The 22,979-nt window shown below is 48.2% G+C and overlaps 2 protein-coding genes across 3 annotated transcripts in view; one reads left to right on the forward strand and one right to left on the reverse strand.

Moving 5' to 3' along the window:
• The window catches only part of SPON1 (spondin 1), a 686,539-nt gene that overhangs the window by 67,742 nt on the left and 595,818 nt on the right, over nt 1-22,979 (forward strand). The gene's annotated exons all lie outside the window — the stretch shown is intronic.
• On the reverse strand, nt 18,448-19,155 carry LOC132589856 (uncharacterized protein K02A2.6-like; the record flags this gene model as incomplete). Its single annotated transcript, XM_060262639.1, has 1 exon — nt 18,448-19,155. A coding segment is annotated over one exon (708 nt), but the record flags the coding sequence as incomplete, so codon positions are not given.

Raw genomic sequence — 22,979 nt, forward strand, 5'->3', positions numbered from 1 at the left:
GGATTTGGGCTCTTTTAACAACTAGAAAAATTGACAGGGAAATGTTGTGGAACTGTAATACTGAAACAAACTGTTATGTATGTGAATCTATATGTTACCAAATGGTGTTCCTGCCTGGCTCATTGGAGCCTAAAGGATTGAGCTTGGGGATTTAACTTAACTTTACTTAACTTAACTTTATTCGATTTATATCCCTCCCTACCCCACCGAGGTGGGCTCAGGGTAGGGTGGCCATAATTTCTGCAGGCCAGCCAGGGACACCTTCAGGGGGGAAGGAATGTGTGTGCGTGTGCGCGGAGTGTGCGCGCGCCGCCGAAAACAGGAAGTGACGTCACTTCCGGTGACGTCATGCCACTGCCGGAAACAGGATGTGACACCACTTCCTGTGACATCATTTCCCCCGCGCCACCTGCCGGAAACAGGAAGTGACATCACTTCCTGTGACATCATTTCCCCCGGACCACCTGTCGGAAGCAGGAAGTGACATCACTTCCTGTGACATCATTTCCCCCAAATGACATCATTTCCCCCAAATGCCACTGCCGGAAACAGGAAGTGACTTCACAGCACTTCCTGTGACGTCCCCAAAAATCCCCCAAATATCACCGCCGGAAACACCAAGATTATTTATAGAGAGGGAAAGGGGGAAATAAAGTTAAATAAAACTCTTTTTTTACTTTTTTCAAAGTGAGAAGACTAGAGAGAACGGGTTCCACGCTGAGAAGCCAGTCAGATTCCAGTGAGACTGTGCTGCATAATGCAGCCTATTTATTTTGTCCTGTTTGCTCTGTTGGCTCTATCTGTACCACCTTCATCACTTTCGGGGTGTGGATCCCCCAGTGGGGTGGTCTCCCGACTCCCTCCGCCGGCTGTTTCTGATAGCCCTGCGCCCCCTCTTTCATTTGATATGTGTCCCGAAGAAGCCTGTCACTAATAACACAGGTCGAGATGCAGGACAGGAACCCGGAAGTGACCGACAGGCTGCTTCAGCGTGCCGCTGCGCCGGCCCCCTGGGCCCCACAACGATGGGACTGATGCCACAGGGACAGGCTCGAAACACTCTATAACCCCTCAAAAGAACAGCAGTCTAGCTCGCTTCCCCCGAGCCCTGCCGCCATAAGCCTCAAGGGGGCTCACTTTGCGGCATCTCCCGGTGGGAGGGTGGCACCCGCACGGGACACATATCAAATGAAAGAGGGGGCGCAGGGCTATCAGAAACAGCCAGCGGAGGGAGTCGGGAGACCACCCCACTGGGGGATCCACACCCCGAAAGTGATGAAGGTGGCGCAGATAGAGCCAACAGAGCAAACAGGACAAAATAAATAGGCTGTATTATGCAGCACAGTTGAGAAAGTGCCTTATCCCATATACTGATGAAGTAAATACAGGATCTGAGAACAAAATTGCACCAGAAGACACAAACACAGAGCTCCCTTACACTGAATCAGTGCTTGGGTCCACCAAAGTCAGTATTGTCTAGTCCAGTCACAAACACAAAGCTCCCTTACACTGAATCAGTGCTTGGATCCACCAAAGTCAGTATTGTCTACTCCAGTCACAAACACAAAGCTCCCTTACACTGAATCAGTGCTTGGGTCCACCAAAGTCAGTATTGTCTAGTCCAGTCACAAACACAAAGCTCCCTTACACTGAATCAGTGCTTGGGTCCACCAAAGTCAGTATTGTCTACTCCAGGGGTGGCCAGAGGGAGGGAGGGAAGGAAGGAAGGAGGGAGGGAGGAAGGAGGGAGGGAGGGAAGGAAGGGAGGAGGGAGGGAGGGAGGGAGGGAGGGAGGGAGGGAAGGAAGGAAGGAAGGAAGGAAGGAAGGAAGGAAGGAAGGAAGGAAGGAAGGAGGGAGGGAAGGAAGGGAGGAGGGAGGGAGGGAGGGAGGGAGGGAGGGAAGGGAAGGAAGGAAGGAAGGAAGGAAGGAAGGAAGGAAGGAGGGAAGGAAGGGAGGAGGGAGGGAGGGAAGGAAGGGAAGAGGGAGGGAAGGAGGGAAGGAAGGAAGGGAGGAGGGAGGGAGGGAAGGAAGAAAGGAAGGAAGGAAGGAGGGAGGGAAGGAAGGGAGGAGGGAGGGAGGGAAGGAAGGGAGGGAGGGAAGGAGGGAGGGAGGAGGGAGGGAGGAAGGAGGGAGGGAGGGAAGGAAGGGGGGAGGGAGGGAAGGAAGGAAGGAAGGAAGGAGGAAGGAAGGAGGGAGGGAAGGAAGGGAGGAGGGAGGGAGGGAAGGAGGGAAGGAAGGAAGAAAGGAAGGAGGGAGGGAGGAAGGAAGGAGGGAGGGAGGGAAGGAAGGGAGGAGGGAAGGAAGGAAGGCTGCCCCCTCCCGCCAGCCGCCCCCCCCGCTTTCGGCCCCCTCCCTCCCTGCCCTGCTTACCTGCTTCCAGGGCGGGTCCCGGCGGCGGTGGCAGAGGCCGGGGAGGCGGCGGAGGGCCAGGGAGGCAGCGGAGAGGCCGGCGCTGGTCGCTGGAGGCCCTCCGCCGCCTCCCCGGCCTCCGCCTGCAGTGGAGGCCCGCGCGCGGGGCCCGGCGGCGGTGGCGGAGGCCGGGGAGGCGGCGGAGAGGCCGGCGCTGGTCGCTGGAGGGCCTCCAGCGATCAGCGCCGACCTCTCCGCCACCTCCCCGGCCTCCGCCACTGCCGCCGGGCCCCGCGGGCGGGGAAGGCGGCGAGTGAGGGAGGGAGCGTGCGCAGAGCCCACCACAATCGCCCTGCGCACGCGCAGGGACGCTCCCTCCCTCCCTCGCCGCCTTCCCCGCCCGCGTGCGCGGCCCACCGGCTCTCTGGCTGGCTAAACCGGGACCTCTAATGGTCCCGGTATAGCCAGCCCGGGAGCCGGGAATTGGGGGCAAGAACCGGGACTTTCCCGGGTGCCCGGGACGGTCTGGCCACCCTAGCTCAGGGCGGCTTACAACAATAAAAGCTAACAAAGGTCGATTTAAATACAATTAAAATTATACAATAAAATACATAAAAGCCCATTTAGGAACAATGGGCAGTAGAATCCAAATCCCAACTGCCCTGCTCAAATCACAGGCCCCCTGCTGGTTTGAATGAACCAATAACGTGCTAGCACGGGAACCCAGTGTTGTATATAGTTGGCCCAGCAGGCCCCGTTCGCCACCTACCATGCTGTACTCAATAAAGAGCTTGTTATCAGTACCACCTTGCCTCTTCAATGCCTAAGAACCCACTATATTATACAAACACAGTGAATTTCTGTATAGCAGACCCAAAAGAATATTTTGGTGTTAATAGACAGTAAAAGTTTTGAAGTAAGTTATCACACAGATTTTAGCAAGTACAAATTAGTGTGCCTCATTTCCTGTAACTTAATTATAATTTCTCCTTTACAATAAAAAAAGGGTTATTTTCTACTTTCCACAGTTGGGTGCATTCCCACCATTAATGTCCTATTGTAGCTAATATCCAATTAACTTTTCAGCACTGGCAAGAAAAGGAGGTTTTTACAAGGGTCTGGACTCCAGGCCTAGCTATGTTCTCAGCATCAAGTAAAAAACTCCTTTCACTTTGCAGAAGTAGACAAGAATTATGAACTTGGGCTGTAGTAGAAAAGAATTATAAACGTGGGCACTAGCAGAAAATGGAACTTTCTACATATCTCTGAACCACTCATGGATCTCAGTGGAGTGATAATTATTAAGCAATTTAATTAGTTTTATTATAGAGGCTTAGAGGCTGAAATCAGCATTTTAATTGGTATATGACTATTTCAACTATTTTAAATAGTTAAATTCATATTTTAAATATAAAGTGGCATTCATTGTCCATTCCTCTGCAAAAACTCTATTACATGCTCTTTGTAGAGGTGTTGGCTATAATATTTGTCATATTTGACTTCCTAATTCCAGTCACAGGAGGTCTTACCTTGTGCAGTATGTCACAGAAGTGAGTACACCCCCTCACATTTTGTAAATATTTAAGTATATCTTTTCATGTGACAACACTGAAGAAATAACACTTAGCTGCAATGTAAAGTAGTGAGTCTACAGCTTGTATAACAGTGTAAATGTGTTGTCCCCTCAAAATTACGCAACACATAGCTATTAATGTCTAAACAAAAGTGAGTACACCCCTAAGTGATAATGTCCAAATGGGGTCCAAGTAGCCATTTTCCCTCCCTGGTGTCATGTGACTCGTTAGTGGTACAAGATATCAGGTGTGAAGGGGGAGAAGGTTATCGCTCTCACTTCCTCATACTGGTCACTGGAAGTTCCACATGGCACCTCATGGCAATGAACAGTCTGAGGATCTGAAAAAACGAATTGTTGCTCTACATAAAGATGGCCTGGAAGATTGCCAAGACCCTGAAACTCTGCTGCAGCATGGTGGCCAAGACCATACAGCGGTTTAACAGGACAGGTTCCACTCAGAGCAGGCCTCGCCATGGTCGACCAAAGAAGTTGCGTGCCCGCGCTTAACATCATATTCAGAGGTTGGCTTTTTGAAATAGACGTAGGACAGCTTTGGCAAAATGGTGAGAACTGATCACCATCTAACCCAAGTTTCCCTTTCCTGGAGAAATCTCACTTTAGGGTTTTAGTGACAATGTCCACAGAGATGTGTGTATATGTTACTCTATGAGCTCACTATATCCTTTTACAACAAGTAGAACAGAGCCATTCATATATGAGACAAGACACCCGCAGAAATCCCATCCCTGGTACAAAGGGCAATGTAAGTCTTCATGCTAACGCAAATACATAACACCAGCCCAAAGAACATGCATATTGTTAGCTCTTTTGCACTTTTTACAGTGTTCAGGTGTACAATAGAACTTGTTTTGCATTGTGAGATTGGGGCAAGATATAGACAGAAGGGAAAGGCGCAAAACATGCTATTAAAAGATATCCCCTGCCTCTTGACAGGGAGAGGCTCTGTCTCAGTTATACAGCATCTGCTTTGCATGCAGAAGGTCCCAGTTTAAAAGGTCAGGTTGTAGGTGATGTGAAAGATTTCTGCCTGATACCCTTGAGAGCTGCTGTCCTGTCAAGGTCCGCTGCCTTATACGAACTCAGAACAGATCAATGTTCTGAATTAGCATAAGGCAGCTTCATGTGTTCATGTCATGTTTTACTGGTACTAATACTGACGGAAATCTGTGCTTGCAAGATGCAGCTAAGTGCTAGCACTGTCTTCTTAAATCAACTGAGACTATAGTGCCTGAGTGCTTGATTTCTGTATCAGTTTAGAAAATGCAGTATGAAAATTTTGAAATTAAAAGAAAATTTTAGCTTTTAAAAGTATAGTTTTGAATTTATATTAAAAAAAAACTTTTCAGCTCAAATCACTTAAGTAGCTATTTTGTATTTATTTTAGGAATACACAAGAGGGCAAGCATGGTTACAGAGGGTGGCTTTGCAAATAAAATAGAATGGGAAAGCAAAGGGAATAAATCTTGGATACAAATGTGTTATTCTGTTGACCTTAGACTGGCAAAGGAGAAACTATTAACTGATGCTTTTTCCCAACGCAGACAAACAGTGGTTCTTTGACTCTGAAGAGCAAATCTGGCTGCAGTAGGGGCAGGGAAATATGAAAGTCCTAAGCAGGGGTCGTTTTGTAGAAAAATAGGTGGTGGAGCTCATCCAGGGATTGTTATGCAGCTGCACCTACTATTCAATGGACAAGGTGGGGAGAAAGAGGGGGAACCCTCAGAAAGGTTCAGGAGCTGCACTCCTGTGAGCTCCTGCTGAATCCAAGGCCTGGTCCTAAGACCTTTGTTCTGCTTGTGATACTCTGAATCTAGTCCCCTCTATGAAGGGGGCTACAAGAACTGTGTGTAACTTGTGGGCCATATGCATTTTCCTGTAGGGGGAAATACAGGAGTCCCTTCTTCCCAGCTGGAAAGAGTAAGAGGTTCTCTTTTGTAATATGTGAAGAGGCTTTTGACATTTAGATTGTAGCGTTACATTCCATGTACTACTCCTTGTTCTGCAAAAAATGTGACTTCTGATTTACATGAAGCGAAGTAGTCTGGCATTCTCCACTTTGTTCTTATCCAGGAATGCATGAATTATGGTACATCTGTTCTTGTTTTAGTATTTTGTGAAGTCAAGCACTTAAAAGTTTGTGAGGTGTTATGTGGGAGGGGTAGCTGATTTCAAGCTAAAAATTCAAAAAATCCCATATTTCCTGCAAACATGTTCTGTCTGTTTATATAAGAAAAACAGTGATGCATGATTCTTGGTTGCTAAATGTATCGAGTACAAAAACAACACCTCTGCCACCAATACGTTTTTTAAGACGATAAGAAGAAGAACCCTGCTGGATGAGACCAGTGATACATCTAGTCTAGTATCCTGTCTCACACACTGGCCAACCTAGGGTTGCCAGCCTCCAGGTGGGTCCTGGAGATTTCCCAATTTTACAACTGATCTCCAGCTGGCAGAGATCAGCTTCCCATGAGAAAAGGGCTGCTTTGAAGGGTGGGGTCTGTGGTATTCTACCATGCTGAGGCCCCTCCCCTCACCAAACCCTGCACTCTCCTGGATCCACCCCTAAAGTCTCTGGATATTTTCCAACACAGACCTGGCAACCTTAGGCCAACGAGTTCCTCTGGAGGTCCAGTAACAGGTCATAGAAGTCAAGGCATTTTCTGATGTTGATTTCTGGTATTCAGAGATTTATTGCCTCTGAATGTGGAGGCTCCCTTGAGTCACCATGACTAGTAGCCACTGATAGATCTATGCTCCATGAACCTGTATAATTGCCTTTTAAAGCTGTCTATGCCTCTACATCTATGCCCGTACATATGGCAGTGAATCCTGCATTTTAATCACCTTCTGGGTAAAGAAGTATTTCCTTTAGTCGTCTTGAATCTACTGCCTATCATCATCATTGGATGCCTGTGAGTTCTAGTATTTTGGAAGAGGGGAAAATTTCTCTTTGTCAACCCTCTCTGCCCCATGCATAATTTTATAAACCTCTGTCATATCCCCCCATAGTCCTCTGATTTCTAAACTGAAAAGTCCCAGATTCTTCAGCCTTTCCTCATAGAGAAGGTGCTCCAACCCCCTAATCATATTGATTGCCCTCTTCTGTACTTTTTCCAGCTCTGCAGTGTCTTTCTGGAGATGTGGTGACCAGAACTGTACACAGTATGCCAAATGAGGCCACACCACAGATCTATACAGGGGCATTATAATATCAGCCATATTATTTTCAATCCTTTCCCTAATAATACTTAACACACAGTTTGCCTTTTTCACTGTTGTGGCCTGCTGGGTTGACACTTTCACTGAGTTATCGACTATGACCCCCAAGATCTTTTCCCCTCTCAGTCTCAGCAAGCTCAGACCTCATCAGCATATATTTGAAGCTTGGATTTTTTGTTCCAGTATACACTTACCAAGAATGATCCTCCTGGAGCTGTTCAGAATCATCCTTGGTTTTCACCATCTTGAATAATTTTGTGTCATCTGCAAACTTGGCAGGAAAAAAAGGGGGGGTTAACCCAAAAGAATTGAATCAAGAACCAAAAATGTTAACTGCAAACCAATGTAGGGTCAATAATTAAAAACTATGTAAAACCTAAATATTATCAGCAGGGCTTTTATTCTAGGGGAAAGCAGTGGAACAGAGTTCCAGAACCTCTTCATGGAAACAAAATTCTCAAAAAATGTATGTTTCTCCTTCATTTCCCTCTTGAGGGTTCTGGCCCCACTTTTTCCAGAAAAAAAGACTTGATTATCAGAAATACATATATTTATTATCAAATGATTAAAACATCTATGGGCCTGGCTTTAGTCTCATTACAGCATAAAAATACAATGTATACAAAAGAGAACTGGTATGTTTTGGCCCAAACTGGCCTTCTTCAATGGTCAACAATGTATATACATAAAGGCTCTGTATTTGTACTCTCTGGACCAAGATTAGAAGGCATACAATAAGAAACATCACTCAGCATGCATGCAACTGACTAAGATATAAGGCCAGATTCAAGGAGGCCTCACAAACATTCCTTTGCCTTATGTTATCTATAAGGCTTTTTTTCTGGAAAAAGAGATGCTGGAACTCTCAAGAGAGAAATGAAGGAGAAAAACATTAGGCCATCCATTTGGAAGGAGTTCTGGATGCCCAGTTCTGGAACCTCTTTATGGAAACAAAATTCTCAAAAAAAAAAAAAAGTTCCAGAACTCCGTTCCACCATGTTCCCTCAGAAAAAAAGCCCTGGTTATCTACCTTTGATTTTTAAAACTCCTTAATTGGTCCTGTATCAACTTGTATATTGTTTTTTGTATATATATTTTTTGCTATTGTATCATGAGCCTTTTATGTACTATTGTATCATGAGCTTTTTAATTACAGTTTCTACTAATTTGTCTGAGACAGATGCTAGGTTACCTGGCCTGTAATTTTTCTGGAACTCTTTTAAAAAAAAAAAAATGATGTCACATTTGCTGTTCTCCAGTTGTAGGAATACAAGCTATGCACATTCCAGCAGATCAATTCCCCATTATTCCCTATGGGAATCGTTCTCCATAGGGAATAATAGAGTGCCCAGTAGACATTTCCCTCCGCCCCCGCTTCCTAAAGGGGGGGAGGGCTTCCAAACCGGGAATCCCCTGCCCCTCCCTCTCTCTCACACACAAATACTTACTGGGTCTTGTTCCTGGAGAACTTTACTTGATCTAAAAACAAAAGCAAAACAAAGGGAGGGGTTGTTCTCCGAAACCCTTCCTGTTTCCTGCTCAGCCTTAAAGGCACATATTTTAAAAACGGACCTGCAGGAGCTCTAAAACTACATGGTGATTATGAGGGGCGGGGCTTCACCGGTGGCCAGCTGGCTGGGGGCAGGGAGAAGCCTTTGAAAATGGGGGATCCCCCGCTGGGACCTGGGGATTGGGAAGCCTATGTGAAATGCTTTGATCTTGTATGCAAGCTGAATTGCTCTTCTTCCTGGCGAAATGCTCTTTGGGAAGAAGACACTGTTAGACAAAGATGTTATAATTTAGCCATGTAGAGGACAGACATAGTTAGACTAGCTGGTATGCTAAATTGTTTTCTTTTTATCCCAAGTACCCTATCCTAATGTTTTCTAGTAAAATTTATTTCTTTTGATAAGCTTAAGCCTCGACTCCAATTATTGCCATTCCAAGCCTCTGAATTCAACGTGTATTTCCCATCACCAGTCTACTGGTACAGTGGCTGAATTTAGTGCTAGATTTTATTATATGGATTAGTATATAAACAATCCCATATCTGAGTGCCCTAAAACTCTCAGGTGTATGCCATCAGGACCTGGAGATTTACCAGTTTTTAATTTTCTAGTAGATCTAGAACTTCATATATTGTGTCCTCAATTTGTCTCAATTCTTTAGAATTCCACCCTGAAAATAGTGGCTGTGGCATGGGTTCACGTCCCACACTTTCCACAATGAACACAGAAGAAAAAAATTCCCTTCATCTCCTTTAGCAATTCCTTTATTCCTTTCTCATCCAAAGGCCCAACTGCTTCTCTAGCTGGTTTCCTGCTCTTGGTATATTTAAAGAAATGTTTGTCTAGATACTTTTAGCAACCTGCTCCTCAGATTCTCTTTTTGCATCCCTAATTATTAACTTACACTTTTGGCAGACCCTATGGTCCCTTTTGTTCAATTAATTGGGGCAGATCTTCCACTTTTTAAAAGAAACTTTTTTTTTTTACTTTTTGTGTCTTGTTAACCATGCAAGCAATCTTCTCAGGATCAGCCTCAAGGGTTTGATCAGGTGGATGATATTATATCCCCACCCAACACACACTCATGATTTCCACTCAGTGGGCATATAAGTCAGTTTGGTGTAGTGGTTAAGTGTGCGGACTCTTATCTGGGAGAACCGGGTTTGATTCCCCACTCCTCCACTTGCACCTGCTGGAATGGCCTTGGGTCAGCCATAGCTCTGGCAGAGGCTGTCCTTGAAAGGGCAGCTGCTGTGAGAGCCCTCTCCAGCCCCACCCACCTCACAAGGTGTCTGTTGTGGGGGAGGAAGATAAAGGAGATTGTGAGCCGCTCTGAGACTCTTCGGAGTGGAGGCGGGATATAAATCCAATATCTTCAATAATCATGCATGTGGCGCTCCCTGCAAAACACTGGGTAGCCCTCACTCCCCTTCTGGTTTTCTACCTAGTACTCATAGTCAGGTCACTGCATTGCAGATATACCCTCTTGTATCTTGCCAATGGCTGCCTTTGTTGGGCAGATCTACCCTGGCTCCAAATGTGGCCAATGGACATTTATCCTTCCTTGTACATGAAATGTGCTGAGAGGTGCCAATTGTCACCCCTCCCCCACAACCAATACACTGTAAAGCTACAGGTTTGAAATGATGCTGGTCACTAAGGGCACTCCATCTCAACCCATGCAGTATCTCTCATTAATTACTGCAAAGTTTTGATCAGCAGAGCCAGGGCCCTGGCCCAAGAGGCATCTGGCTGTCCTAAACTTGGAAATAACAAGAAAAATACTCTCCATGTAAAGAAACAATATCAAAATATAATTACAATTCCATTCTCCAATACAATATATTATAGTAACAGCAATATAAATTTCCAGTGACAAAAATACCATCTGAAGCACACAGCTCCACTACTGTCCATGAGATGATGCAACATTCACTGAATACAGTCCAGCAATGATGCAAAACCGGTCCATTCTCATTTCAGATCCATATGATCCTTCCTCTGGGACCGTCTTATTTATTTTTAGGTGCAGTAGTCTGATGGTGCCTTTTCATTACAATTCACTGTTTTCTAGGCTTTCTCTAATTAATTTCCTTGTTCAAAATGCTGCTGCCATTCTCCATCTGTCAGCATTTTATTGGGAACGCAATGAGAACGGACTGGTTTTGCATCATCATTGGACTGTATTTAGTGAATGTTGCATCATCTCATGGACAGTAGTAGAGCTGCGTGCTTTGGATGGCATTTTTGTCACTGGAAATCTATATTGCTGTTACTATAATATATTGTTGTATTGGAGAATGAAATCATTGTAATTATATTTTGATATTGTTTCTTTACACGGAGAGTATTTTTCTTATTTCCTGGTTGCAAATCCTCCATGGGCCTGGCACTGTTTGATGTCCTCAACTTGGGCCAGAGCTTTTTTTTGCCCTGTCCCCAACCTGGTAGAACTCTCTGCCAAGTTCCACCCAGGCCCTGTGGGACTTATGGTTCCACAGGGCTTGTAAGGCAGTGATGTTCCACCGGGAATTTGGTGGAGGGCAGCAATGGTTCCACCTTGGCACTTCCACTTTTTTCACACACGCGCGCGTGCACCTAAAGAGATAGCAACACCATTCAGAACTTGGACACCATCTTGTTTTTCTTGAATCTAATGTTTTATTGTCTGCCATTTCAGTTTTAATTATTCTTTTGCTAGTTTGTATATCACTGTAAACCACTCTGAGCCCAGTTTCTAGGAAGGGCAGTCAAAAATACAATAATAATAACAACAACAACAACAACAATAGTAGTAGTAGTAGTCGTAGCAGCAGCAGATTAACACTTCACTACATTTGTGAGCAAAGGTGCCCTGCTTGCCTTTTGTCATGTAAATGCAGCTGCTGTACTAATCCTCAGGCATATCTGTTCTGGCCAATACTTGCAAATGCTAGAGTGTTCCTCACCAGACAACTGTGGAATGGGCACCTTTTTCTGGAGGGTGGGGGTAGGGCTTCCAGTCTTCTGCATTTCCAAGTTGCCTTTGTTAGTTATCTTGGACACCTCACACTGCAAAAGAATGGCAAGAATATTAGAAAACAATCAGGTATCTCTGATTAATTCCTTTGAAGTTCAATCAGCAGAGCAATTCATTTTAACTTAGTGGTGCCAGATGTTGTTGCTTGCAACATCCCTGATACGATGATGTCACACAGAAGTGACGTCATCATGCTGGGGACATCAAGCCAGATCATGGCTGTCAGGGGCAGGGCTTCCCCTGCTGGCCAGAAGTCCATGGAATCAGGGAATCCCCCACTCCCACCTGGGGGCTGGCAACCCTGCTTTAACTGCAACACCAAACCCCTTGCCTACCACCAACTGTGCTTACTATGTAACCACTTGCAGTGCCACAAATTCTGCTATTTCCATTTGCAATGCAAAAGCCTTGGAATGCCCAAATAATGCCATCTCCCTTTAGTTATTTTGAATTGCCAATCCTTTACAATGCCACCAATAGCTTATTACCTAACTTGCAAAGTAAAATTCTTACAATGCCCCAGATCCATGCAATGCTTATTCCTTAATTTGCAATGCAAACTCCTGGCAAATACAAGCATTCAATGTGTAATACAATGTGCAATACAAACTTGGTGTATTATTCCAAAATCTGTTTATGGAGCAACTATAATAGAAGCACTGTAACTCCAAACCTGTTTGGCTAAATCACTCAGCAGTTGCACTAACCTAGCTTGGCGACAATAACAGTTTGAATAAACCAACAGTACTCTAGTTAATGGATACAATTCTAATAAGACTACAAGTTACAATAAAGATCTTATCACCTCAACTAGAATAGATCTGCCATAAGTCCTGGGTAAAGGAATATTGAAACTTAGATGGTCAACAGGAGGACTTGTAAAGGATACCAAAGAAAAGGGACCTCTGCCTCCAAAGGCCAAATCTATATGGAAAAGAACAAGAAAGAAAATGAAAGGGAAGGGTTTTTTTTTTTTTAAAGAAAGAAAATGAGAAGATGAATGATCCTAAAAGAAGAAAGCCTTGTAGCACCCCAACCCCACATTCATCCAAATGTACACCAAACTCCCTTTAAATGAAACCACTCCGGCTTCCAATGTGCACAAATCCCTAGTGCACACAAACACACTCTGCAGACACATGACACTCCACAGCCCTATTTATTACTCCACCAGATCTGAAAACTGCACAAGGCAAGGCAGCAGGTCTCATCAGTGAAAACCAGGAAATGTCTGCTTGGGAGGGGCATAACTTGTTTAAGTTGCTAACCTGCTGCCTCTCCCCTTTTTCTGGAACATTTCCTACCCTGACCAATGCTGCCCTGAACTTCATTTGACTGAAGGGGTAACCCATGGCTGCTAATGCCATAAATGCCATTTTTGCAATTTTAAAATAGCATGGTGTACTGATTCCAGAAGAATAGCTTCTGAAACAAATATTTATGAAAAAAAATCTGCAAAATTTCATCTTGTTTTTCCCCTACAAAGAACAGTTATATTTGAGTCCATTAGCACCTTAGAGACAAGCTGGATTTTTGGGTATAAGCTTTTGAGTGTCGAAGTTCCGTTTGTCATATATGGGTTGGAATGGAGATCCAACTCATATCTAATGAAGGCAGCATTGATTTTCAGAAGGTTATAGCTCCCCACCCCCCATCCAGGGCTTTTTTTGAGCAGGAAGGCACAGGAATGCTGTTCCAACTGGCTTTGCATCAAGGGGTGCGGTCTGATATACAAATGAAGTCCTGGGCTTTTTCTACAAAAAAAAAAAAAAAGCCCTGCCCCCATCTTAATTGCTCTCTAAAGTGCTACTGGGCTAGAATCTAGCTTTTCTACTGTGGACCAATACAGCTAACATCTGAAACTTTTCTACAAAGATTAACCCTTTGAAAAATAGTAGAACAGAAGGAAAAATTTATTCGCTGTCAACTGATTTAAATAATCTGTATAAGGATTCCATAGTAGTCATATGATGTGACCATTATCCACACAGGCTTGCTGACTCATTTTTTTAGCAATGTAATGCAGCTGCAAAATCTGAAAAGAGAATTGAGTGGGCTATTAAAATCTCCAAACGATGCTTTGCACATTATTACAATGGTTTATGTAATCCAATTAATTCACTTCTGTTTTGTTAGAATTTATAAATAGGTCACTCTGATTAAGAACAGGCTAGACTGCAGAACTAACACTTTTCCAACTCACAGTAAGAGCATTGATATTTTATAGTCTGCAATCATGCTCCATCAAGCTGGAATACTAGTACTTTTCAGCGTTAGTGTTTCCAATTTGGAACCAGATGACTGGCTTGGATCTAGCCTATAGGGTCCACTTGAAGCCCTTAGGGCCACCTTCTTGCTGATTTGCCTTTATATGCTTCATAATTTAGCTGAACTGGTCAGCCATCATTAATCATAAATCAAGGAGGTCTTGCTCTTTTAAATAGCCCAGCTGTTCAAGCATCTGTGCAGAAGCTGAAAAGCAACTTTTACTTCTTCGATATCTTCAGCTACTGGCAGGAATGTTGCAGGATCAGGGACTGCTTGCTTAAGATATGACCATTCAAAGTCTACTTTTAGAGAGATGATGTGAACATTTTTTCTCTAAATATTTGTAGAAAGAGACAGTCTTGTTGCACAGCACACTGATCTTAGTAAAAACTTATAGATGTAACCAGTGTTCCCTCTAAGCTGAGTTAGCGTGAGCTAACTCACAGATTTTTAGCCTCCAGCTCACAGATTTTTATCTTAGCTACGGAAGGATGATCCCAGAGCACACTAATCTATGCAGTAGTTCACAACTTTAATACAAGTAGCTCACAAAATAGAATTTTTGCTCACAAGATTCTGCAGCTTAGAGGGAACGTTGGATGTAATCAGAACTTTTTTTTTGTAGCAGGAACTCCTTTGCATATCAGGCTACACACCCCTGATGTAGCCAATCCTCCAAAAACTTACTGGGCTCTTCTTACAGGGCCTACTGTAAGCTGCAAGGGATGTAACTATTGCTTTAATCCGATGATCCAGTGCCAGAGACTCAAAACAATTTTCTATTCAGGAGGCATTACAGTATAGGGTTGCCAATCCCCAGGTGAGGGCAGGGGATCCCCCAGTTTGGAGGCCCTCCCCCCGCTTCAGGGTAATTAGAAAGCGGGGGGAGGGGAGGGAAATGTCTGCTGGGAACTCTATTATTCCCTATGGAGATTTATTCCCATAGAAAATCATGGAGAATTGATCCATAGGGGCTCTGGGGGGGCTGTTTTTTGGAGTAGAGGCACCAAATTCTCAGTATAGCATCTAATGCCTCTCCCCAAAATACCCCCCAAATTTCAAAACGATTGGACCAGGAGGTCCAATTCTATGAGCCCCAAAAGAAGGTGCCCCTATCCTTCATGATTTCCTATGGAAGGAAGGAACTGAAAAGGTGTGCTGTCCCTTTAAATGTGAGGGCCAGAACTCCCTTTGGAGTTATTATGCTTGTCACAGCCTTGATCTTGGCTCCACCCCTAATGTCTCCTGGCTCCACCCCCAAAGTCTCCTGGCTCCACCCCCAAAGTCCCCAGATATTTCTTGAAATAGACTTGGCAACCCTATTACAGTAGAATGTATAAGGGGCAGGGAGTGTTATTGAAAAAAAGAAGTAGGTATTTCTTTGCTCCTCTTTCTGCTCTCATCAGTTTTAACGAATTTCTAGCCAGATATTCAGATACCCAGATAATCAGATACCCAGTTAAGCAGCCAATTTAACAAAATTTGTCTGTTGACAAATAGCACCTAGTGATACTGATGAAGTTTAAATTGGGGAAGAGACTTGCAATGTGAACCTTCTTCCTCCAAATTCAGAAGCCTCACCCTTCAAATCTAGGCCTATGGGACTATCCATCATCCTGTCCTCTTGGCCAGGTCCTACTGATTCCAGAATAAGAAAACCTTGTGTTTTGTGAGGGAGTAACTAACAGAGAGGGCATAAAACAATGCATTTAATGGATTATCCTTCTTTATAGTTTATCCACCATTCCCATCTTTCTGATAACACCATTACTGTTAAAGATGACAGGATTATAATTGGGAGGTCAAGAAATCTATACCTACCACCATACCTGATAGAAAATGATGGCTGGAAGAGTCAGGAATTGTGTAATTGCAAGAATGATAGTTGCAAAAAGGTTTCTACACAACCAATTACTTTCCCCCCTTTGACAGGAGAAGTGGCATTTATTACCTGGGAAGCAGAATTGCCAAGGGAGGTTGGATTTTGAAAAGCACTTTGCAGGGAATGTGTAAAAAGTTATTTCTTCTCATGTGAAACCCATTGGAAGGGGGAGGATTAAGAACATAAAAGAAGCCATGTTGCATCAGGCTAATGGCCCATCCAGTCCAACACTCTGTGTCACACAGTAGCCAAAATCTGTCTGTCTGTCTGTCTGTCTGTCTACCTACCTACCCACTGTGACTAATAGCCACTGATGGACCTCTGCTCTGTATTTTTATCTAACACCCTCTTGAAGCTGGCTATGCTTGTAGCTTCTACCACTTCATGTGGCAGGGAATTCCCACTGGGTGAAGAAGTACCTCCTTTTATCTGTTCTAACCCAACTGGTCAGCAATTTCATCGAATGCCCACGAGTTCTTGTATTGTGAGAAAGGAAGAAAAGGACTTCTTTCTCTACCTTCTCCATCCCGTGCATAATCTTGTAAACCTCTATCATGTCACCCCGCAGTCGAAATTTCTCCAAACTAAAGAGCCCCAAGCATTTTAACCTTTCTTCATAGGGAAAGTGTTCCAAACCTTTAATCATTCTAGTTGCCCTTTTCTGCACTTTTTCCAATGCTATAATATCTTTTTTGAGGTGCGGTGACCAGAATTGTACACAGTATTCCAAATGAGACCGCACCATCAATTTATACAGGGGCATTATGATATTGGCTGATTTGTTTTCAATTCCCTTCATAATAATTCCCAGCATGGCGTTGGCCTTTTTTAATTGCAATCGCACACTATCTTGACATTTTCAGTGAGTTATCTACCACGACCCCAAGATCTCTCTCTTGGTCAGTCTCTGCCAGTTCACACCCCATCAATTTGTATTTGTAGCTGGGATTCTTGGCCCCAGTGTGCATTACTTTGCACTTTGCCACACTGAACCTCATCTGCCACATTGACACCCACTCACCCAGCCTCAACAGATCCTTTTGGAGTTCCTCACAAATCTCTCTGGTTTTCACCACCCTGAACAATTTAGTGTCATCTACAAACTTGGCCACTTCACTGCTTACTCTCAACTCCAAATCATGAAAGAGCATGGGACCCAGTACTGAGCCCTGCGGCACTCCACTGTTTACCCTCCTCCACTGCAAAGACTGCCCATTTATACTCACTCACTTAAACCCTTCCTCCTTACACCATCGTCTCATCATAAGAACATAAGAGAAGCCATGTTAGATCAGGCCAATGGCCCATCCAGTCCAACACTCTGTGTCACACAGTGGCAAAAAAATTTATACACACACACACACACACACTGTGGCTAATAGCCAGTGATGGACCTCTGCTCCATATTTTTATCTAAACCCTTCCTGAAGGTGGCTATGTTTGTGGCCGCCACCACCTCCTGTGGCAGTGAATTCCACATGTTAATCACCCTTTGGTTGAAGAAGTACTTCCTTTTATCCGTTTTAACCTGACTGCTCAGCAATTTCATCGAATGCCCACGAGTTCTTGCATTGTGAGAAAGGGAGAAAAGTACTTCTTTCTCTACTTTCTCCATCCCATGCATTATCTTGTAAACCTCTATCATGTCACCCCGCAGTCGACGTTTCTCCAAGCTAAAGAGTCCCAAGCGTTTCAACCTTTCTTCATAGGGAAAGTGTTCCAGCCCTTTAATCATTCTAGTTGCCCTTTTCTGGACTTTCTCCAATGCTAAAATATCCTTTTTGAGGTGCGGTGACCAGAACTGCACACAGTACTCCAAATGAGACCGCACCTGTAACGTACTCGAAGCGGAGACGAGAGTAGGGCAACATGGTTTATTAGGAGCACGTTGCAAGAGAGGGAACACGCGGGCCGGGTCCCGCTTATGTACAATCCCGGGTGCAGCCTACTGGGTTGGTTGGGCCAATCCAGCCCCGTTGAACTTCCCGCCACAGCTGGAGATAGGCGGGGACAGGCTCCCGGCGCTGGGGCTCCTGGGACTGCCCAGTTGCCCCCCCCGTCGGGTCGCATGACATTTCTTGATACACTACACCCCTCCCCCCCTGGTTAATGTACAAAGTCCTGTAAGTATGCGGGGGGCCGGCGCTCCCGAGTGGACCGTCTGGGGGGTCCCGGTGGCGGCGGCGCGGCCGCCGAGGATGGTGCCTCGGTAGGTCCTGGAGTGGACGGGGGCGGCCCGTCCGGTTCCGCGGATCCCTCGGTTTCGGTCGGTTCCGGTACCTCCGGCGCCCGCATCACGGATGTTGGGATCGCGTCATCTAGGCGGTCTCCGTTAGGCTCCTCGCTGGATATAGCCTCGTCCGTGTCCGTGGGGGCCTCCGGAAGGGTGCGGCGCCTCAACTGATCAATGTGCCGCCGTAGTACCTGGCCCCCCTCCGTTGATATGTCGTAGTGGCGGGACCCGGTTACCCTCAGTACCCGCCCCGCCACCCAATCGGGGCCCCTTGCATAGTTTCGGGCGAAAACTGGGTCGCCCGCGAAGAAGCCCCGGGCGGCGTCTTGGACTTCGGGGCTCCCGCGGGTGTCTGAAGCCCGGTCGGGATGCAGCCGGTCCAGCCGGGTTATGAGTTTGCGTCCCATGAGGAGCTCAGCCGGGCTGACTCCTGTGACCGGGTTAGGGGTGATCCGATTATCGAAGAGGAACGCGGCCAGCCTGTGGTCCCAGTCCCCCTGTACAATTCGGCCGAGGGCCTCCTTTGTTGTGCGGACCATCCGCTCCGCCTGGCCGTTGGTGGCCGGATGGAAGGGAGCCGACCTTATGTGCCTGATCAGGTATCTTTGCAGGAACGCCTGGAAGTCGGCTGAGGTGAAGGCGGCCCCGTTATCAGAGACTATGGTGTCCGGGATGCCATGTGTGCATAGGACCCTGCGCAGAGCTCTGATCGCGGCTGTGGACGAGGTGGACCCTACGGGGATGACCTCCAGCCATTTGGTGTAGGAGTCCACTATTATGATGAAGGTCTGCCCCTGGAATGGGCCCGCAAAGTCGATATGGAGTCTCGACCATGGTTTCCGGGTGGACTCCCACCTAGTGACGGGGGCGCTGGGCGGCTCGGGCCGGGATTCCTGGCAGGTCTGGCACCCGCGGACCCAGCCCTCGATCTCCCCGTCCATTCCCGGCCACCAGACGTAGCTCCTGGCCAGAGCCTTCATTCGCACTATGCCGGGATGAGTCTCGTGTAGGGATTCTAGAACACGCTTTTGGAGCGGAGGTGGAATCACTACCCTACTGCCCCAAAGTATGCAGCCCTTGTGTGCGGCTAATTCCTCCCTCCTCGCCTTGTAAGGCTTGAATTCTTCCCCCATGTTTCCCTCTGGCCACCCCCTCACCACCCAGTCGAGCACCCGTGCCAGTGTCTTGTGTTTCTGGGTGGCCTTGGCCACCTCCGTTGCGTGGAGGGGCGGCTCTGGGAGGCTCTCTATCATCATGACCTGGTGTGCGGGTGCGGGGTCCGGACCCGTCTCCGGAAGCGGCAAACGGCTAAGCGCATCCGCGTGTCCCATAGCCTTGCCGGCCCTATGAACCAGTGTGTATGTGTATGAGTTGAGGAATTGGTTCCACCTCAACACGCGCTGTGAGAGTATTTGGGGGGTTTGTCGGTCTGGGGCCAGTAGACCTAAGAGGGGCTTGTGGTCCGTGGCAATGGTGAACCTTCTCCCATATAGATACTCGTGGAACTTTCGGACCCCTGCCACGATTGCCAGGGCCTCTTTATCTATCTGCGCGTAGTTGCGCTCGGCTGAAGTGAGCGTGCGGGAGTAATATGCGACCGGTACCTCCCTCCCGTCCGGAAGCTGGTGCCCCAGGACTGCTCCCACCCCATACGGCGACGCATCGCAGGCCAGGATGACGGGGAGGGCCTCGTCAAAATGGTGGAGCACCGCATTGGACACCAGGACGTCCTTGACCGCCTGAAACGCCGCGGCCTGTCGTTTGCCCCAAACCCAAGGGGCTTTTTTGTCCAGCAGCCGGTGAAGGGGCTCCGCCAGGGCTGCCTTGTGGGGGAGGAAGGAGTGGTAAAAGTTGAGCACCCCCAAGAAGCTTTGGAGCTCCGCTTTACAAGTGGGAGCCGGGGCTTGCACGATGGCTCGGGTCTTTTCTTCCGTGGGGTGGATTCCTGCTGCGTCAACGGCGAACCCCAGAAACTCTACCCGTGGAACCCCCAGCAAGCATTTCTCTCTCTTGACCTTGAGCCCCGCTGCCTGGAACCGGCGGAGCACCTCTCGAAGGCGGTTGCCGAATTCCTCGGGGTCCGGGGCGGCGACTAAAACGTCGTCGAAAAATGGCTGGACTCCTGGGATCCCTTTAAGGAGAGCGTCCATTAGGCTCTGGAAAATCCCCGGAGCGACGCTAACCCCAAACTGAAGCCTCTTTACCCGGAAAGCCCCCCTGTGGGTCACGATCGTTTGGGCCTCCGCCGTCTTATTGTCTACTGGGAGCTGCTGGTAGGCCTGGGCCAGGTCTAGCTTCCCAAATATCCTAGCCCCCGCTAGGGCGGCCAGGACATGGCTCACCACCGGCACTGGATAGGGGTTGTCCTGTAGTGCCTTGTTTATGGTGCATTTATAATCGGCACAGATCCGCACCTCCCCGTTTGGCTTGATGGGGGTAACGATGGGGGTTTCCCAGGTGGCGTAGTCCACCGGCTCCAGGACGCCTTGTGCCGTGAGGCGGTCTAACTCTGCCTCGATCTTAGGTTTCAAGGCGAACGGAACCCTCCTGGCCTTGAGCCGAATCGGTCTGACCGTGGGGTCTAGGGGCAGGGAGATGGGCGGCCCCCGGTAGCTCCCTAGGGACCCATCGAATACCTCGGGGAATTCCTTGCAAATCTCCCCGAACCCCCGGGGCGTTATGGTCTGGCCCACCCCCTCCACGCGGATTCCCAAGGGTTTGAACCAGGCCAGACCTAGCAGGGTGGCCAGCTGGCGCTTAACCACCAGGATGTCCAGCAGGCCGTGGAAGGACCCCCGCTCGACTTGTACCCGCGCCCACCCCACAATTTGCACCGGGTTCTTCTGGAAGTCCCGGAGTATGAAGTCTGCCAGCCGAAGTTGCAGCCGCTGGCGGGGACACAGTTCTCTTAGGGTTTCTTCCGCAATAAGGGAAATGGAGGACCCTGAGTCCACCTCCATTTGGCAGGGGTTCCCCTCTATAAGGACCGCCACTTTGATTTTATCGGGGGAATCGTGGGGCAAGTTCAGTACCTGTAGGGACGTGGAGTCTACCGCGTGGGACTCCGCGGACTCGTGGTACGTGGTCGGCTTCCTGCGGTTGGGCTTGGCTCGGCAAGCCCTGGCAATGTGGCCGGTCTTTCCGCAGCTCCTGCAGTCCCAGGTCCGGTATTGGCAGTCTCTCCGCTCGTGGGGGCCGCCGCAGCTGGCGCACTTGGTGGCCGGGGCTCTCTCCGACGCTGGTGGTCGGTCGGTCGCTCGGGGGCGTTGGGTCGCTCTGTTGGGTGGCCCGGCTGGGCGGCGTAGCTGATGGGCTTCCTCCTCCTCGGGGCCGTCTTGGTCCAGCTCTCCGTGGTGGGCAGCTTCCATCTTGGCCCGGGGAAACGTTCGTGCGGTTCGTTCCCATGCCACCGCTTCGCTGAAGGCGGCCTGGAGAGTAAGCTCTTCTTTGGCGAAGAGCTTCTGCTGGAGCCTCTCGTCGCGGAGGCCCCACGTGAATCTGTCCGCCAGGGCTTCCTCCAGTTGGGGGAGGTTGCAGTTCCCGGCGAGTTTACGGAGGGCCGCCAGGTAGTCTGCGGCGGACTCGCCCGCGATCTGGTCCCGTTTGTGGAACAGGAACCTGCGAGCCACCCGCGAAGGCTGTGGTGAGAAGTGTCCCGTGAGGAGTCGGATGATCTCGTCGTAGGATTTCTCTGCCAGACGGGCGGGTGCCGAGAGACCCTTGGCGATCTCGAACGTGGCAGGCCCGCAGACGCTCATGAGAACGTCCCTCTTCGCTCCGGCGTCAGTGATCTTGTTGGCCCGGAGGTAGAACTCGACCCGCTCCGCGTAGGACTCCCATCCCTCTGGATTGGTTGGGTCGAAGGGCTCGAGGTAGCTGGTGATTCCGCTTTGGTTGGCCATGATGGCGGCGACAGTCGCTTGTTGCCCAGATCTCCGTCGTAGCCGCTGCGGCTAGGATCCCATCCTCGTCGCCAGTGTAACGTACTCGAAGCGGAGACGAGAGTAGGGCAACATGGTTTATTAGGAGCACGTTGCAAGAGAGGGAACACGCGGGCCGGGTCCCGCTTATGTACAATCCCGGGTGCAGCCTACTGGGTTGGTTGGGCCAATCCAGCCCCGTTGAACTTCCCGCCACAGCTGGAGATAGGCGGGGACAGGCTCCCGGCGCTGGGGCTCCTGGGACTGCCCAGTTGCCCCCCCCGTCGGGTCGCATGACATTTCTTGATACACTACAGCACCATCGATTTATACAGGGGCATTGAGACTTCTAATTTGTGCCTGTCTCTCCAGCCCTGCACGTGGAACAGGTAGCACTTCTGAGAAGGGTACCTTGGAGGTCCTGGCCTTAACTCTCCCGCTTAGCAGCCTAAATTTTTCCTCCAGGACCTCACGACTGCATTTCCCCACATTGTTGGTGCCAACATACACCACGACCACAGGTTCCTTCCCAGCACTGTCTATCAGCTTATCTACTACACGCGTAATGTCCGCTACCTTTGCACCAGGCAGGCAAGTCACCATACGGTCAGTATGTGGTTTTGCCACCCAGCTGTCTACTTGCCTAAGGATCGAATCACCAACTACCAAGATCCCCCCTCTCTCCCTGCCCAGGGATGGTTCCTTGGTGTGAAAGGCTTCCCACTCACCAACTGAAGAAGAGGTGTCTTCTGAGGGCGCATTCCTCTTATCCTCAGCCCGGTGCCCTGTTCCCTCTCGACCCTCATGCTCCCTGGCAGCAATGGGGCTGCCACGTTCAGAGTGGGGCTCATCTAACATGTCCCTGAGAGTCTTTTCTGAGTGCCTAACTGACTGTCTCTGCTTCTCCAGGTCAGTCACCTCAGCCTCAAGGGTACGAACTCATTCCCTGAGGACCAGGAGCTCCTTGCATCGAGCACACA

Source organism: Heteronotia binoei, chromosome 21, assembly GCF_032191835.1.
Source record: "Heteronotia binoei isolate CCM8104 ecotype False Entrance Well chromosome 21, APGP_CSIRO_Hbin_v1, whole genome shotgun sequence".
Taxonomy (NCBI): domain Eukaryota; kingdom Metazoa; phylum Chordata; class Lepidosauria; order Squamata; family Gekkonidae; genus Heteronotia; species Heteronotia binoei.